Source organism: Ornithorhynchus anatinus, chromosome 20 (genome assembly GCF_004115215.2).
Source record: "Ornithorhynchus anatinus isolate Pmale09 chromosome 20, mOrnAna1.pri.v4, whole genome shotgun sequence".
Taxonomy (NCBI): Eukaryota; Metazoa; Chordata; class Mammalia; order Monotremata; family Ornithorhynchidae; genus Ornithorhynchus; species Ornithorhynchus anatinus.
The window spans coordinates 18,739,621-18,758,523 of NC_041747.1; the positions used below are offsets into that span (position 1 = coordinate 18,739,621).

Here is an 18,903-nt window from a genome sequence, read left to right on the forward strand (position 1 = left end):
TTCTTCTAGCGCGGGGAAACGGGGAGAAGGAGACGGTCCCCGCAGATATCCCTGCCCTGGAATGGGAAGTCATGAGGCCAGTGTTTAGAGCCAATCAACCGGGCCCCACGTATCGAGCTGTCACAGTCTCAAATCGGCCACCGAGAGCTCAAAAAGGACAACCTTAGCGGGAATTTTGATCCACGGGCCAACCGGGATGGCGTACTTCGGGGGCTGATTCCGTCAGTTTCCCGGAAACGTGCAAGATTTTAAACCCATTTCTAAAAGCGATTCTGTAACAAATTGAAAATCCCCTGAATCGTACCCACGAAATCCCATTTGACCCTATCAGAAAAAACATTCTCAGCCTCTAACGGTAACTGAGGCAATCATATCTCTATTAGCAGTGGGCAGGAACAAAGTAACTGATGCAAATTGTTGAATAAAAGCGTTATCCCAATCACCCGAAGGACTGGCAGTATTTACACATAACCGTCTTGGGAAAAGATATTAAACTAGAAAAATATAATTGGAAGACAAAAACAAGTACCACGACCCCCAGTTTTCTAAAATCAAGAGAAACGCAGACAGCAAAATGGGCAGAGCAACGGCCTACTTTTTTAAAAAGTGATATATAATAATAATAACGGTGGTATTTGTTGAGTGCTTACTATGTGCCAAACGCTGTTCTAAGCACTAGAAACGCGATTAACCGGGATGGACATGGTCCATTTCAACCACGGGGCTGACGGTCTTAATTCCCATTTGACAGATGAGGTAACTAAGGCACAGAGAAGCAAAGTGACTTGCCCAAGGTCACACAGCAGGTGAGTGGCAGAGCCAGGATTAGAACCCGGGTCCTTCTGACTCCCAGACCCGTGCTCCACTGCTCTACCCACTATGCCACGCTGCTTCACCCTGTCTACTGTTGCACAGATTGTAGAGAATGGGCACGGAAAAGAATAAATACGTTCAAGAGTTTTATAATATCGCTTCACTAGAGCAATATAAAATACATGATCACGAAGCTTTTAAAGAATGAACGTATGTGATCTGGAGGCACAGACTGTGGGAGAGAAAGCAACTACGGGGTTGGAGAGGTTACACACTTGACAACATTAGGTAAACACCGGTGATAGTCACAAACGATCTCATGCTCGTTTCCCCCGCGACAAGCCGATCTCATGCTCGTTTCCCCCGCGACAAGCTGAGAAAACCTAACGGTGAAATCGGGCACTGATGCCAAGGACATGCTCCCGACCGATTTTCATCAATAATAAATTGCCAATTGAGATTCCTCAAAGGGCATCCCGTTCCTCTTAATGATTTGCTCGCGCAGGAAGCAGATTTCCTAGACGAAAGGGTTCCTCGGCCAGCTACGCTCCCTTCCTCGGCAAGGAGCCGGGGACTTTGGTGGAAGAAGCTCGCGAGTTTGGGGGAGGAAGAATATCCCTTTTCAAGCCGTCCGGGTCGGGGGAAGATTTGCCTCATTTGCCTCATTTGCATTCTGATGCTCGACGGGTCTGAAGAGCAGGCAGGTGTCCGAGCGGAGAAGCGGGTGGGGTTCGTTGTAATGGCCAAGTCAGACTAGTCCCATTCTTGGAGGCAAGAAAAGAAACTTAAAAGTTTCTAAAAATGGAAGACACACCTCGAGGGAAAACCGATAGGCATAAGTGTTCTTCCCCCGTCCCAGGTCGACAGCACTTCTGTACATATCTGTAATTTCTTTATCGTATTAATGTCTGTCTCTTCCCCTCTTGACTGGAAGCTCGTTTGTGGGCGGGGAATGTGTCTGCTTATTGTTGTATTGTACTCTCCCAAGGGCTTAGTACAGTGCTCTGCGCACAGTAAGCGCTCATACGGCTGAATGAACGAAACCAACAAGTGCCAACCACTTACGGTCGGGGTCAGCTGGACCCAGCCACCCGGGAGAGGTTTAGGAAAAGAGAGGAGATGGAGAGTGACTGGGGAAAGAAGGCTCGTGGCCATTTTAAGGAATTAGGGCTCTGCAATCACAGGATCTGGACTTGGAGAGTGCTTAGTACGCTGTTCTGCGCAAAATCAGGGCTCCATAAACACCGATGACATTTACAGAACACTTTCTGTGTGCAGAGCACTGTAGTAAGCACTTGGGAGAGTACAAGAGAGGTGGCAGACGCATTCCCTGACCATAATGGGAATAGAGTCTAGAGGGGGATCCAGTTCCTTTTCTCACCCATCAAGACTCTCCAGTGGTTGCCCATCCACCTCTAATTATAATAATCATCACGATATTTAAGCGCTTACTATGTGTCAAGCACTGTACTAAGCACTGGAGTGGATACAAGCAAATTAGCTTGGACAGTCCTTGTCCCACGTGGGGCTCATGGTCTCAATCCCCGTTTTACAGATGAGGTAACTGAGGCACAGAGAAGCGAAGCGCCTTACCCAACGTCACTCAGCAGGCGAGTGGTGGAGTGGCTGAGAAGCAGCGTGGCCTAGTAGACGGAGCACGGGCCTGGGAGTCGGAAGGTCACGGGTTCCAATCCCGGGTCCACCACTTGCCTGCTGAGTGACCCTGAGCGAGTCACTTCACTTCTCTGGGCTTCAGTTACCTCAACTGTAAAATGGAGATTAAGAGCGTGAGCCCTCTGTGGGACACGGACTGCGTCCAACCGGACTTACTTGCATCTACCCCAGTGCTTAGAACAGTGCTTGGCATCTAGTAAGCACTTAAATACCATAATTATAATAATGTTGGTATTTGTTAAGCGCTTACTACGTTACCGTTCTAAGCGCTGGGGTAGATACAGGGTCGTCCCACGTGAGGCTCACGGTGAATCCCCAGTTTACAGATGAGGGGACTGAGGCACCGAGAAGTGCAGGGACTCGCCCAGAGTCACACAGCTGCCAAGCGGCAGAGCCGGGAGTCGAACTCATGACCTCTGACTCCGAAGCCCGGGCTCTTTTCCACGGAGCCACGCTGAATTATCTATTATCATCGTCTCCTGCCAACTACGATGAGCCCAGCTGAGGCCGGGGCTTTGAGAGTCAGTCCGTCGACCTAATCTAGGGTGGGGATAGAAGGTCCAGTCTGGAGCAGTTGGGAGGGAACAATATGACGGACTGATAGAAACCTTCCCTACCCAGTACGAGCTTACGGAGACAGATGGTAATATAACTAAAAATAAATTACGCGTGTGTACGTAGGTGCTGTGGGGCTGAGGGAGAGCAGTTTGAGTGCAAAGGCGACACAGAGGGGAGCGGGAGCAGAGGAAATAATAACAATAATGTCGGTATTTAAGCGCTTACTATGTGCCGAGCACTGTTCTAAGCGCTGGGGGAGATACAGGGTGATCAGGTCGTCCCACGTGAGGCTCACAGTTAATCCCCATTTTACAGATGAGGGAACTGAGGCCCAGAGAAGTGAAGCGACTCGCCCACGGCCACGAGTGGCAGAGCCGGGAGTCGAACCCATGACCTCTGACTCCGAAGCCCGGGCTCTTTCCACTGAGCCACGCTGAGGGTTTAGTTGGGGCTTTTAAGGAGGCCTTCAAGTGGGGAGAGCAATCACCTGTCGGATATGAAGGGGAAGGGCATTCCAGGCCAGGGGCAGGACGAAGGCAAGGGGTCGGCGGCGAAACAGACGAGGCCGAGGTATGGTTGAGTATCTTTCGGACAGCACGTGCTGCTCGAACAGGTTAAAGGGAATGAACTTCTACATTCAGCAGTTTGGCAGGCATTAGGTTGGGACGGAGGACGTTGGGACGCTGCCTTCCCCGGAAACGATTAAGACTAGGATATGTATTTGCCTGGAAGCTGGGGGATAGAGTAAACCACCTCCTGAAATCCATTCCAGCCCAGTGATTTTATGGACCATAAAACAGCAACATTATTTCCTTCACCTCGCTTCCCAAATGAAAGATAATCACGTCCCTCACTAGGAGAGCAGGTCCAAGAAACGTTACCTGATAAGATCGCCTTTAAGTAAGGCCCAATTCTGAAACAATTGATCTCTGGGTGCCAGGCATGCCCGTGTTCAAATTTAAATTACAAATACTCGGTTTAACTTGGAAGGTGGCATTATCCACCCCAAAAGGCATTCCTCGAAGTGGCAGGATTACGATTTTGACATTAACATTATTCATTAGAAGCGAACGGTAAACAACTTTGTTTATTCCAAACTACGAGTTTCATTTATCAACTGCCCTCAAGTCACTATAGTTTCAAAGTCTCTACGTGTCACTGCTTCCTGTCGCCTTTTTGGGCAAGTCACAGTTCTTGGCTCAAGTGAAATACCCTGAGCAAGAGAAAGTTACCAAGTAGAGTTACCTCACAAGCCCAGGACTTGAAAGATACTAAGCGTGACATAAAAGAAGGCAAGATGCCGTGTGGCCGAGTTAGAGCCTGGGCCCGGGAGGGAGCCAGAAGATCTGGGTTCTAATCCCAGCTCTTCCACCTGGCTGCCGTGTGACCTCGGGCAAGCCGCTTAACTTCTCTGTGCCTCAGTTTCCTCAACTGCTAAATGGGGCTTTGACACCTGTGCTCCCTCACACTTAGATCGTTAGTCCCGTGTGGGACGGGGACTGTGCCCGACCTGATTAACTTGTACCTACCCCAGTGTTCCTGTCACGGAGCTTAACGATAAAAAAAAAAATTCCAAAAAAAAAAAAAAAAAGCGAGGGGGAAGCAAGATCGTTTTATATTGAAAATACAGCAAGTACCCTGCTTCTTCGGGTCGTGGTCGGCAGCTCACAGACCTCGGAAGGCACTCTGACCTCGTAAACGGGAGCACAGGAAAGGTCGGTCCAGGGTTCGGAATAAAAGTTTTCCCAAGAATACAGCCTGGGAACCGATCTGAAAGACCAAACTAAAATGCCAGTGTAACACTTTTATTCCATCACGTGAGCTTCTAATTTCTGCGGAAAACGAAAACACATAATTCCTTGCGCCAGATTTTTATCCAAAGTCAATTTAGAATAAGAAATATCTGTTCTCCTAATGCGGGAACAAAAAATACTCAACACCAGAACAAACAACTCATCTCAGTCGCACTATGCTTCCATACCCATTTTAGTGTCTTTCACACCATTAGTATTTATGGAGCTCCTACTATGCACAGAGAACTATATTGGTCGCTTGAAAGCATATGATAAAAAACACCTGGCCCCTACATTTGAATTTTATGGCATACAATATTTGGGGGAGGGAGGGAGGGGAATACAGCTGGAAACAGCAAATTATAAATATCCTCATTAATAGCAGAAATCAACCAATTCATGAGCATTAAGGATGGCTCGATGGGCTGACCACATCACAGAAGTGGTGTGAGTCCGCAAATGCCTCCAGGTGAGGGTGTTTTCTTTCAGGAGGGCTCTGAAGGGTGTTAGGGAAATGGTTTGGTAAACGCGAAAGGGGAAGACGGAGTCCCGTGAAGACGGAAGGGTGAGAGCAACGGCTTGGAAGTGAGAGAATCGAGAGAACGCGATTCGGATAGGAAGCTGGGTTGAGAACAGCAAAGGGAAAGGCGACAAATGACGTGGAAGCAACTGATGGAGAGTCTGGGATCCAGGTGTCAGGAGTTTCCGCTTGAGGTTTGGAGAAATGGGGAGCTACTGCAAGTCTGTGAGGAGGGGAGTGTCCCCCTTCAGCCCCCGTCTTTCCTGACTCTCAAGAATGCCAACTCCCTCCGCTCCAGCCTCAAACGGAAACTTCTCTTTTGCCCTGCACATTTTGGTTGCTCTTCTCTGAAACTTCCGGTCTACTGCGTTCGTCCTGAGAGCTACCCGGAGTGACCCAAGGGAGGATAATTTCACCTGGTTACCAAAACTGGGCCTTCTGTTTTACCGTCTACCTCTTCCCTGATGGTGCCCAGCAGTTGGTTGGCATTTTGGGCTGCAGCTACACATTACATTACGGATTATCAATTCTTTGTTACGAGCAGAGAGAGTGTCCGTTAATTCTGCTGTACTATGCTCCCCCAAGTGCTCAGTACAGCGCTCCGCATATAGTAATAATGACGTGTGGCATCAGTTAAATGCTATGTGCCAGGCCCTGTTCTAAGCGCTGAGGTAGATAAAAGCAAATCGGGCCTGCCCCACATGAGGCTCTCAGTCTCAATCCCCATTTTACAGATGAGTAGCCGAGGCACAGAAGTGAAACGACTCACCCAAGGTCACACAGCAGTCAGGTGTCGGAGTCGGGATTAGAACCCAGGTCCGTCGGACTCCCAGGCCCTTGTTCTACCCGACCAGGCCACGTTGCTTCCCGCAAGCACTCAATAATGCCCTTGATCGACTGATTACATGTCCAACCTGATTAGCTTGTATCGACCCCAGTGCTTAGAACAGTGCTTGCAAGTAAGGACCGTTATTATTCGGAGAAGCAGCGTGGCTCAGTGGCAAGAGCACAAGCTTGGGGGTCAGGGGACGCGGGTTCTAATCCCGGCTCCGCCACCTGTCCGCTGTGTGACCCTGGGCAAGCCACTTCACGTCTCTGTGCCTCAGCTACCTCATCTGCAAAACGAGGATTAAGACTGTGAGCCCCACGTGGGACAACTTGTATCTATCCCAGTGCTTAGAACGGTGCTTGGCACATAGTGAGCACTTGACAAATACAATACTACTAATTGACTTGCCCAAGGTCACCGAGCAGACGTGGCAGAGCTGGGATTCAGAACCCAGGTCCTTCTGACTTCCAGGCCCGTGCTCTATCCGCTAAGCCATTTCCGTCCTCTCAGTTTCTTAAAGTCTTCCTGCATTTACCCCCCCCCGTAGAAGGCGGTTCTTTATAAAGAGGATAGCCGATTTTTCTCATTTTCCACTAATATCCAACGGGAGACAGTAGGCTTAATCAGTAGCTCAAAGATATAGGCAAGATACGAGGCACTATTTCCTGACGGGCGGGCTGTTAATATTAGAATAAGCAGCCTGGAGAGGTTCTGAAGATGTTTAGAAATTAAAAGAGAATCCCATCTGTCCCTGGGTTTGTTTTCGTTTTTTTCAAATGGTATTTAAATGCTTCCTGCGCGCCAGACACTGTTCTAAGCACAGGGGTCCATCACGGTAATCAGGCTGATCACAGTCCCGGTCCCACCTGGTCTTACTTCCCATTTTCCAGATGAGGTAACTGAGGCACCGAGAAGCTAAGTGACTTGCCCAAGGTCACACGGTAGGCAAGTGGCCGAGCTGGGATTGGAACCCGGGTCCTCCTGACCCCCAGGCCCACGGCAGTAGGCCACGCTGCTTCTGGTCAGGGGCTGGTCTCCGAAGGACAGAGGTGAAAGCTGATAACCTCACAGAATCCCTTTTCATCTCCATTCCAGGGATCCGCTGTACACAGTAAGTTGACGGTCCGATGAACAACATTACTTACAGGGCGTATTCGGCAAGGGGCAACTTGTTCACATTAAAGACTTCTTTGTTCTTCATGAGGTACACCGAACGTAAGTAGGATACAAAACACTGCAGAGAGAAAACTGAAATTAAAACACCGAAATGGAAAGTTAATTGAAATAATTACGACTCTCCCCTCGGAAATCGTACAGGCCCTTTTAAAAACCTTGACGGACACCCGTAAAAACAAACAAAAAACGAAATGTCTGTGAACGCTTTCAAAATGATAAAGACGCCTAAGGAAAAAATCTTATTTACTGAGTGCTTACTGTGTGCAGAGCGCTACACGAAGTACAGTAGAACACAATACAATACACACTCCCTGCCCACAACGAGCTTACGGGCTGGGGGGGAGAGGGACACTAATATGAACAAATACATTACGTCAAGCTAAAATGTTACCCTACCTGCAACTCTGTGCGGTAGTTCATTAGAGATAACTCTGGAGGCCAACACAGGGAAGCTTTAATTTTGCTACTAAAACTGCAACTTGACAAGATTAGGACAGAAAAGTTAATTTAAAAGTAGGTTCTCCATTTCCATCCCTCCGGGGCAAGGTTTCTCAGATCTAATTTTGTGGAATTGTTCTTTGCTATATTGACAATTCCTGGTTTTATTATCCTACCATTAATTTGGCCTCTCAGTCTTCCTCCGGTCTCAAGAGAAGCAGCGTGGCTCAGTGGAAAGAGCACGGGCTTTGGAGTCAGAGGTCATGAGTTCGAATCCCGGCTCGGCCACTTGTCGGCTGTGTGACTGTGGGCAAGTCACTTAACTTCTCTGGGCCTCAGTTACCTCATCTGTAAAATGGGGATTAAGACTGTGAGCCCCACGTGGGACAACCTGATTCCCCTATGTCTAGCCCAGCGCTTAGAACAGTGCTCGGCACATAGTAAGCGCTTAACAAATACCAACATCATTAACATTATTATCTGTGCAGAACTGAGGCACTTCCTATGAGCCAAGCACGGTACACATGGGATAACCAGGTCCCTCATGGGGTTCACGGTTTAAGAGGGAGAACGGGTGCTGACCCCCTTTTGCAGATGAGGTAACTGAGGCACAGAAAAGTGAGGTGATTTGCCCAAGGTCGCACAACGGACCTGTGGCAGAGACGGGTTTAGAACCCAGGTCTTCTGACTGCCAATCTCGTGCTCTGTCCACCAGACCACGCATCTTCTCACTAGGCCACCCTGCTTCTCCTTGTTCTCCTTGCTTCTTTCCTCCATTCGGTACTCAGTCTTTCAATCAATCAGTGGTACTTATCGAGCACTTATTCTGCGCAGAGCACTGTACTAAGCACTTGGGACAGTACGATAAAACAGAGTTGGTAGACACGTTCCCAATCCAATCGAATACACTCATAATCGTTTTTCCACTTAAAACTGGCTCCATCTTCCCATCTCACCAGATTTGAAGGGGTTTTTTCCTTCCCCAAAGTTCTACGTTTGAAGTCACCGAGTTGTTATTACAGGTTTTACTCTATCCAGATTCCAAATCAAGCGCTAGAAAAATCCCTTCTACAAAACAAGATTTTTCACGGGCTGCCGACAACATAGCTGGGCATTCGGCTAACTCGGGCGTGTCAACCAATAAATCATGTTATTTTTTTTCCCAGCGTGCCGTTCTGTAACTTTTGTTCTGGGAAAAAAACATACGACACACCCACACGCCCACACCAACGCAACAGCACATCTTCAAATTGCCGGTTCATTGCTGAAATTCTGAGGTTGCATCTCTTGTGTCGAAAGATATTCCCAACCAAAATCCACGTAGATGCTAACAGGATAATTCCTACAATTTTCCAGTCCCAAAAGAAAAATAAAAACCTCAGCATCATATTTGTTTTTAACAATGCCTACACACTGAGACATGTACACTCTGCAGATACCAAGATTGTAAAGTCAGAAATGTACGCTGACTATATTTTCTAATGTTATGAGCTTATAAGATTCTAACTTGATGCGAGAGGTATTATTTTCATCCATCAAAAAAAGAGGAAAGTGAATTTCTTCAAAATCCTGCAGCTTTATAAAATACGGTCATTAGCGCATCGGGGGTGTTTTTCGCCACAGGAATTACTTAGGGTAAAATACTGTATTAGAACATGCATTTGCGAAAATAGAGAGATATGGGGTTGCTTTTTGGCAAGCATAATTTGCTATCATCATTGACAGTAAATTACACCCCTACCATGACACAAAATGGTGAAATACTTTGGAATATGGTCTGTTTCATGCTCAACTGATCCAGTATTAAGTCCTCCAAGGTTTCTATTTCCAAAGTACTTCTGCGATAATGATAACAGTATTGATTGAGCACTTACTTTCCGCCAAATACTGAACTAAGCATAGGGTAGACAAGAAATCAATTTGGACCCTGTCCTTCACTGGGCTTACAGTAGTCTAAGAGGGTGGAAGAATAAGTATTTTATCCCCATTTTACAGATGAGGAAATTGAGTTGTTTAAGAGGGTGGAAGAATAAGTATTTTATCCCCATTTTACAGATGAGGAAACTGAGGGCCAAAAAAACTAAGTGACTTACCCAAAATCATACGGTCAACAAGTGGCAGGTTCAGGCCTAGAACCTAGACCTCCTTGACTCCCAATCCCACACCCTTTCCAATCGGCCAAGAATCTCTCTTGATAGTAATAATAATAATAAGCATTTCAATAAATACTAGTGAACGAATGAATGAACGAAACGAATGTAGGGGTGTCGAGGGCAGAATATTGAAATGACGAAAGATACAAAGAGAATTCAAAGCAGTCGGAGACAAACGATCCCTCCAAACTTCTGAGCAGGTTCAAGTTAATGGAAAATGAATCGCTCCTATGAATTATGGAGCGAGAATGACTAGGCACAAGTATAACGAGAAAAGTCCAGTTGAGTGAGTCACTAGCATGACACAGGAATACTGATGGCAAAAACTGCTCTATTCAACCTGTTTCAACCTTACCAAGAGTACTGAGTCCAGTGGGGAAGTCCCTTTTCTCAGAAAAATATGAAGAAATTTAGGAGTATTCAGAAGAAAAAAGTTACAGTACCAAAAAGAAAAAAGGGTCTATGAGACAAAGGTTAAAAGAAGCTGGTATTTCTAAGTCTGGAGAACTGGTTAAGAAACGGCTTAATCTTCACGTCCATGAAATGTTATTCTGAAGGGGAGTCCAACTTGCTCTTTTTCACCTCCAGAGAAATGCATGTCAGAAAATGGATTTAAAATTACAAGACGATTGACTAAGATTAGATTCTTAAGAGTGTGAGTTGTCAAGAACCGGAAAAGATGCCATGGGAGAAGACAGACTCTTCATTCCTGAAATAAAAACAACTCTTCTTTATTCCCTAAACATAATACCAAAATTTTCCAGGACTTCTGCCTCCTCGATCTTCAGCATTATCCAGGGCACACATCAAGCTGCGTTCAGACAGAGGCCCTCGGCAAAATGTTGGCTTTTACGCCGTTGACAATTTATATTTTCTCCGGTACGTTCTATCGATTCCCTCAACTGCTCACTGTTTGTCCGTAATTTCTTAATTGTGTGGCTAGAGAGGAATAAATGTAACCCCATTCAGAATTATGGAAAAGCCACTGACACAGAGGAGACTGAGATTATTTTCCCGGCATTTGAAAACAAAGCCATTGTTTCCCAAGACATTCACTGTGGTCTTGAAGTTGCCAGGCTGCACACATCCACTTTTGGACAACACGGGAAACTGGTTCCACAGAGGCCTTGCATTACGTTTTTAACAAAATGTTCCAATGAGGCCTCCCTACGCACGACTGACTTACCCTTTGGGCTCGCTCCTTTAATTCTTGATCTTGGGCTAAAAAGGCTTCCAATCGCTTCTGGATATCTACAAGCTTTTCTGGATTGATTCTAGGTCACAAAAGAACAAAGGGAAACCCAAATGAGATCCGTTTACTGGCAGAAAATGGATTAAGGACGATCCGCAAGTGTACTGCCGTTTGCATTTTAAAATGCATAAAGCAACTGCAACTCTGTGACTCGGATTCAGTGAGATTGAGGAGAGCAGTAATGCAGCTTTCCCGCTTCCTACGAACAAGGCAGGAAAGGCAAACTGAAGCTCAGACCGTTACCCAGAAAACCCCACGTGCCGCGTGAGGTACAGCTGCTTCGGAGTAAAACTGCGATTTAGAATAATTGTTCTTCATTGTTGAGTTCATAAAAGCAAGGGACTGAGCTCCTAAGGGCACTGATACAATATTTAATCTAAAAAAGGACAAACAAAAAATTAACAGTAATTACATAACCCTCTTCATCTACAGGACTTGAAATCACTTCGTGAACAAACAGTAAAGCAGCTGAGCCTGTAAATGCTCCGGGGAGCTAAAGCGGGAGAATATGGAGAACGTGAGTCCACAGAGGTTTTAACCCCCAGGATCTTCTAACCCTCTACATCTAACGCATCGATTTCCACCAAATCAATGGTTACTACAGCACTGCTTTTCCTAAAACCCGTAAGTTTTGGGGAATACATTCCAGTATTAAAGAAGCGCGTGATCTAACTTACAGGACCAGAACCGTTCTGCGTCGCGCCTTGGCCGCCGCCGAAGCTCGGTTACCGTTGTAACCGAATTGTCAAGCCTTTAGTAGGCAGGAAAATTGAGGCCAGGGACTGTTCATAATGGTTTTCCACAGAAAATCCAACAATCTCATCTATAGTCTCCTCTGCCACAAAACACTTATCGGAGTCTAGAAGTAACAACGTTGACCACTGTCTCCGACCGAGGTCACTGTTTTCTGAACAACTGAATTATTCGCTGAATAACGCATAAGGCTTCGTTCTCTTTTTTCTATTGGCAAATAAAGATAATCCTTACTTGATTTCATTCACCGGCACCTTCTTCTGCGTTAGCTGCTGCACCATTCCTTTTTCTTCTGAGGGAAGCAAAACGAGCAAAGCTTCACCACCTTCTTTATACCTGATCAGGAGGAAATGAAGAGACAAGATGTCATTTTTTTCCCCGAAAAACTCAAGTCACCCAACCTCCAAGGGACACTGACCATGTCCAATTCCCCTCTACGCTGTAAACTCACTGTGGGCAGGGACTGTGTGTTATATTGTGCTAAATTTTGGTTAGTACAGTGCCCTGCACACAATAAATGCTCAATAAATACGACCGACTAGCTAATTCCCACTTTTGCACTTTTTTCCCAGAGCTTAGTATAGTCCTCTGCAAACAGTAAGTACTTAATACCATTACATGACTACCCAGCTTAACAAATGCACTATGGCCGTCCAAATCACTGCGGCCTTCAAATTTTGTACGTCGGGACAGTTCAACTGCCCTAAATGTGTGAAATGCACTTATGTACACTGTAAAAATGCCCACAGTAAAAGTGTTCTTCAGTCATGGAAAGCTGAAATCAAAAACTCACTTAATTTTCCCTCAACGTGGTTACTCTCGGGGTGACACTCAGGGACAGACACGAATTCTTTCAGTAAATCTCCAACAGCAGCGCTTAGGAATCCCCACCACCCGTGCAGGGCCCTGCCCCGAAAAGAAGCCCGTTCGTAGGATGGAGTGGTAACACGGGGCCCGGAGGGGCGTCGGTTGAGAACTCGGCTGCCATTTTAACAGTGGCCTGCAAAGCATCCTCAGCGGTGAGGGAAGAGGAGGTGGTGATCACAATGAGGACGGGACAGAGACGAAGCGAGATGGCAGAGACGAGGAGAAAAGACCAAAGAGCGGCCCGCTTGACTCTCCACCTACTCTCCGACCTGCCGGACTTTAGGCCCGCACCTTGCCGCCTTCAAGCCGACACTCAACCAGCACGTTTTTGTACAGAACACACAAAATTGAGCCACCTAACCGAGTCTATCACCGGACCGAGCCCCGCCTGGTCAAAAATAATTATTTAAAACTGGTACCGGTTAAGCGCTTGCTGAAAGGCTTCATTCGTTCACTTCATTCAACCGTATCTATTAAGCGCTTACTGTGTGCAGAGCATTGTACTAAGAGGGAGGGAAAGAACGATACAACAATAAACAGTGACAATCCCTGCCCACAACAACCTCTCACTCAGTCCCTCTTCCTCAAAGGGCTCAGTCTAAAAGGGAGAGTGATGGGGTATTTAACATTTGGTAGATGAGGAAACTGAGGCACGGAGAAATTAAGCAACTTGCCCAGGGTTGTAGAACTTCCAACTGGTAGGATCTGGATTAGACTCCCAGGCCTGTGCTCTTTCCACTGCAAGCTACTTGGGTGCAAAATTAAACACTTTCAAAGTGTGGACTGCGCTATGCTTCTGCCCCTTCTTTAAATATAATAAAACCAAGATGTTCTCAGTACATGACTGATTCTATTTCTTCTAAAACAGATTTGATGATCATCAAGCAGGCTCCTGATTCCGAGCTAATTGCAGACTCTCTAATTTTATATCATAGTAATCTAAGTATTAGCTGCTACTGAAGTAGCAGAAATCATTTGACAACAAAGTAGGAAAACAGGAGTCACCGGGAGCTCTTAATCAAACTGCCCTAGTCTTCTTCCTCCTTTTGGCGATTTCTTTTGATCGTCTAGTTCCGGGCTAGATTATATGGTCCTTGAGGGCAGGGAACATGTCTAGGAGAGTGGACAGAGCACGGGCCTTGTAGTCCGAAGGTCATGAGTTCTATTTCCGCCTACGCCACTTGTCTGCTGTATGACCTTGGGGGAGTCACTTCACTATGCCTCAGTTACCTCACCAGTAAAATGAGGATGATATTTGTTACTATATTCCAAGCACTGTTCTAAGTGATAGGGCAGGTATAAGGTAATCAGGTTGTCCCTTGAGGGGCTCACAGTCTTAATCCGCATCTTCCAGATGAGGTAACAGGCCCAGAGAAGCAAAGTGACTTGCCCAGAGTCACGCAGCTGGGAGGAGGGGAAGCCGGGATTAGAACCCACTACCTCTGACTCCCAAGCCCATGCTCTAAGTAATAATAATAATAATAATGTTGGTATTTGTTAAGCGCTTACTATGTGCAGAGCACTGTTCTAAGCGCTGGGGTAGACAAAGGGGAATCAGGTCGTCCCACGTGGGGCTCACAGTCTTAATCCCCATTTTACAGATGAGGTAACTGAAGCACAGAGAAGTTAAGTGACTCGCCCACAGTCACACAGCTGACAAGTGGCAGAGCCGGGATTCAAACTCATGACCTCTGACTCCAAAGCCCGTGCTCTTTCCACTGAGCCACGCTGCTTCTCCAAGTCACTGCGAGCCCCAGATGGGACGGGGACTGTGTCCAACCTGATTTAGTTGTATCCACTCCAGTGCTTAGTTCAACGACTGGCACATAGCAAGCACTTTAAAAATACCATTTTTATTATTATTCATCCTACTATACTCTCCCAACCGCTTAGTGGGGTGTTCTACACCACAGCAGGTGCTCCATCAATATTTTTGACTAAATCACCTAAGAGCTAGAAACGGCTGATTGGTTTCTATAATGTGGAGTGCTGGGAATTAATCAGGGAAGGCTTGTGTCCTATACATAGCAGATCTTCACGAAATATAGTATCAAGCACTCTGAGTGCACATCAGCGTTCTAGGCGGTGGGGAATCGGTTAATGCCCCGGTTAATCAGGCCGGATACGGTCCCTATCCCCCACCTGGGGCTCAGTCAAGGAGGAGGGAGAACAGGTACTGAATCCCCAGTTTATAAATCACCACAACTGAAAGAACTACTAAATCTGAATGGATGACTGCCGTAGCTTACGAAAGCTGAGCGTGGAAACTCCCTCGATCCGGGATGCTGACGACCACAGGGTCCGCTAAACTGTAAGCTTGCTGTGGACAGGGAATGGGTGTTTGTCGTACTGAACTCTCCCAAGCATACGACTGAATGCACGTTTTAGTGTCTTCTTCCCAGAAGCCCATCTGGGGAGCACTGTACTAAGCGCTTGGGGGAATTCAACAGAAGAGGCAGACACTTTTCCGCCCATAGCGAGCTTTCAGTCTAAGGAGGAGACAGACGATGCGAATAAGGAAGTAATTTCTAATACATAAAGATATGCGAATGTCACATGTCCAAAAGGTCACATTCCGGTGGCAGAGATGATGCCGAAGGGTGGGGGGGGGGGGGGCAGGCTGGGGAAGAGAGGGCTTAATCCGGGAAGGCCCCTTGGAGACGATGTGACCTTAAGGTCCTGGAGGTGGAAAGAGTGGTGGTCTGGCGTATACGGACGGGAGCGGGGGGAGTTTCAGGCTGGGGGGAGGACCTGAGAAAGGGGTGGGCATCAAGGTAGACGAGATCGTTCTGCAAAGGAGAGTCTCCACCCTCGACTCTCTCCCACGCCACTGCTGCCCTGCAGAGAGGAATCCTGACTCGTAGCAGATGGCCTGCCACTCGCCAGCCACTGCCCAAGCTAGGAATGGAATGGGTAAGGCCTCTGCTTGACCCTCCCTCCCGTAGTGGAGATGGACAGAGTACTGGAAACTCTCCACGTGCGACCCTGAAAGGGGTAAATGATGATTACAAGGTTGTCAACTCAAGCATGTGTGACAACGTAATACTTGGGAAAGTAACCCATTTTGTGAAGAGAATATAAATATTGGATTTTTATTTTTTTCTTTGGCTGGGGGGGGGGTGGTAAGGATCGTGCCAAGTCATTGGACAGTCCCTATCTTTAAAAGGGCCAATTATCACGATCTCTCAGATTAATGAAGACCAGGATCTAGTCCCAGCTCTAACCCCGATCTGCTGGGTGACACTGATCAGTTCACCTCGTTTGTAATGTGGAGATAAAATACTACTATCCCTCCCGCTTAGACTGTGAGGACAGGGGACATATCTGATGTAATTATCCCGTACGCGCCGCAGTGCTTAACACCCAATAAATACTATAATTATTATTGTTAGAACTAATGGAAATCAATCTGAACCTCATTAGACTGCCAAACTAAACTATCATCTGGAATCTGCCAAATGACTGTCTCTTTTTCATTAAGCACTATTATACTAATTAAGCAGAGCGCGTCTCTCTCAGAGTTCCTTAGTAAAGAAATGCGGCTTCGAAGGTACCATCCTACCGAGGCAGACCCGCATCACTCCACCCTCAGCCCCACGGCACTCGAGTAATAATTACAGTGGTGGTATCTGTTAAGCGCTTACTATGGGTCAGGCGCTGGGGTGGATACAAGCAGATCGGTTTGGACACAGTCCCTGTCCCACGTGGGACTCCCGGTCTCAATCCCCCCTTTCCAGATGAGGTAACTGAGGCACAGAGAAGGGAGGCGACTTGCCCAAGGTCACACAGCAGACAAGCGGGGGAGTCGGGATTAAACCCAAGACCTCTGACTCCCAGGCCCGTGGCTCTATCCACTACGCCATGCTGCTTCTCCGTACATAGGCGTGATTTATTTTAATATCTATCACTCTAGACTGTAAGCTTCTTGAGAACTGGCAATGGGTCTCCTTTCACTCGCCCCCAAGCACTTGGTTCTGTTTTCGGCACACAGGAAGCGTTCGATAAATACCATTAAGCGTTTGAGCAAGAAGAAATAAACGACAGAGCACAGATTTTGGACAAAGCTTCATATGTACCCTCTATAGTGGCTCAGTGGAAAGAGCCCGGGCTTCGGAGTCAGAGGTCATGAGTTGGACTCCCGGCTCTGCCGCTTGTCAGCTGTGTGACCGTGGGCGAGTCACTTCACTTCTCTGGGCCTCAGTTCCCTCATCTGTAAAATGGGGATTAACGGTGAGCCTCCCGTGGGACGACCTGATTACCCTGTATCTACCCCCGCGCTTAGAACAGTGCTCTGCACATAGTAAGCGCTTAACAAATACCATTATTATCCCCGATTAGACCGTGAGCCCTTCAAAGGGCAGGGACCGTCTCTATCTGTTGCCGACTTGTTCATTCCAAGCGCTTAGTACAGTGCTCTGCCCATAGTAAGCGCTCAATAAATACTATTGAATGAAAGTATTTGCACAGCACAGTTTATTTAGGGTATCTTGAGGGGAGAGGCGGAGGGAAAATACTTCCTCTAGGGAAAGAGGACCATGGCTTAATGGCAAGAGCACGGGCTTGGGAGTCAGAGGTCGTGGGTTCTAACTCCAGCTCTGCCGCTTGTCAGCTGCGTGACTTTGGGCAAGTCACTGAACTTCTCTGTGCCCCAGTTACCTCATCTGTAAAATGGGGATTAACACTGTGAGCCCCACGTGGGACAACCTGATGAACTTGTAGCTCCTCCAGTGCTTAGGACAGTGCTCGGCACACAGTAAGCGCTTAACACATACCATCGTTATTATTACATGTTGGACTCCTCTGAAGAACCGGTAGATTTCTAGATCTGGTTGCCTCCATCTGAAATGGGCTTTAGACAACGGAAGGGAGTGGAAGGTGGGAGGAAGACGACAGCTCTAAAGCACAAAATAAGTGACACCAAATGGATTTTTAAGGAAAATAAACAAAAGAGATACTTAAAGAACGGCAGCCTAGTGAGGCAATATGTCTTCTGTTTCCTCTCTCATGCACTGGAACGTCATGGGCCTCACAAGTCACAGAGGAGTCTGTGAGCCCCACGGGGGGTCAGGAACTGTGTCCAAATCCATTTGTTTGCAGCCACCCCAGCGCTTAGTACAGTATCTGGCACACGGTGAGCACTTAAATACCACAGTTACATAGCAGACAGAAATACCCCAGTTACAATTAGAGGGGCACTTCCCGAAGCAGCGGGAATAAGGGAACGGCTGGAATAGCAACCGGATGACCAACGTCGACTCACGGAGCTCTGTTTTAGAGACATCTACGGTTTAAAAATGCATTGCTCTCCCCAGGCCTCCGGAGAGAGAGATGAATGGCTTCCGATGTTGAAAAGGAATCCAAGGGCTGGGGTAAAGTCGGGGTTCGACATTGCGACGACCCTCCGGCTGCCTCCCAACCAGCCTCCTCACAGGCACAACGGCTACCGGTTCATTTTAAGGTGGGATCTAGAGAGTTCATGCCGCACTATCCAGCGCAAATTCTATATATTCTTTTGAAAGCTTCTCTCTCTCTGTGCTATTATGCCCAGTGATCCATCAGGTTGCCCTAGATTTGAACTGTACACAGACTAAGAAAAGAAAACACGTCCAGAGAGGATCTCAATTCAAGCCTGTTACACGGGTCCGCCGATTTATCCCCGAGGTAGGAACCGTCGTTTAATCCAGGGAGGTGCGGTCCTCTAGACTGGGAGCTCGTCGCGGGCAGGGATGTGTCCGTTTCCCGTTATTTTGTACTCTCCCAAGCGCTCAGGACAGTGTTTTGCAAGCGCTCAATAAATACAATTGAACGAAAGAATGAAGGGCAAGGGAGAAGGCGGGGAGGGATTGCTCTCTTCCAATTTTTCTTTATCCCACCAGCGTGAACAGAAAACACTGAAGATCCACTGGGGCCCTGAGCCTTCAGATGTTAATGTTTTCCCTTGCCCATACAGTTAACATTCTGAGAACACGTTGACAAACACAAAGTAGAACAAGGCTACTGTGTAATATGCTATTTTTATCTGTAAAGCTGTATCGGTATTTTAACTGTACAGCTGGGCACTTTTTTTAAAAAAAAGT

General features: G+C 47.1%; 1 protein-coding gene across 1 annotated transcript in view; it reads right to left on the minus strand.

Moving 5' to 3' along the window:
* Positions 1 to 18,903, minus strand: part of DDX10 (DEAD-box helicase 10) — a 116,596-nt gene that overhangs the window by 74,361 nt on the left and 23,332 nt on the right. Inside the window, exons 10-12 of the mRNA XM_029048537.2 lie at positions 12,194 to 12,295; positions 11,141 to 11,228; positions 7,333 to 7,421 (exon numbers count right to left, since the gene is read on the minus strand). Of these exons, the coding sequence (XP_028904370.1) occupies positions 7,333 to 7,421; positions 11,141 to 11,228; positions 12,194 to 12,295 (279 nt within the window). The remainder of the gene's footprint in view (positions 1 to 7,332; positions 7,422 to 11,140; positions 11,229 to 12,193; positions 12,296 to 18,903) is intronic.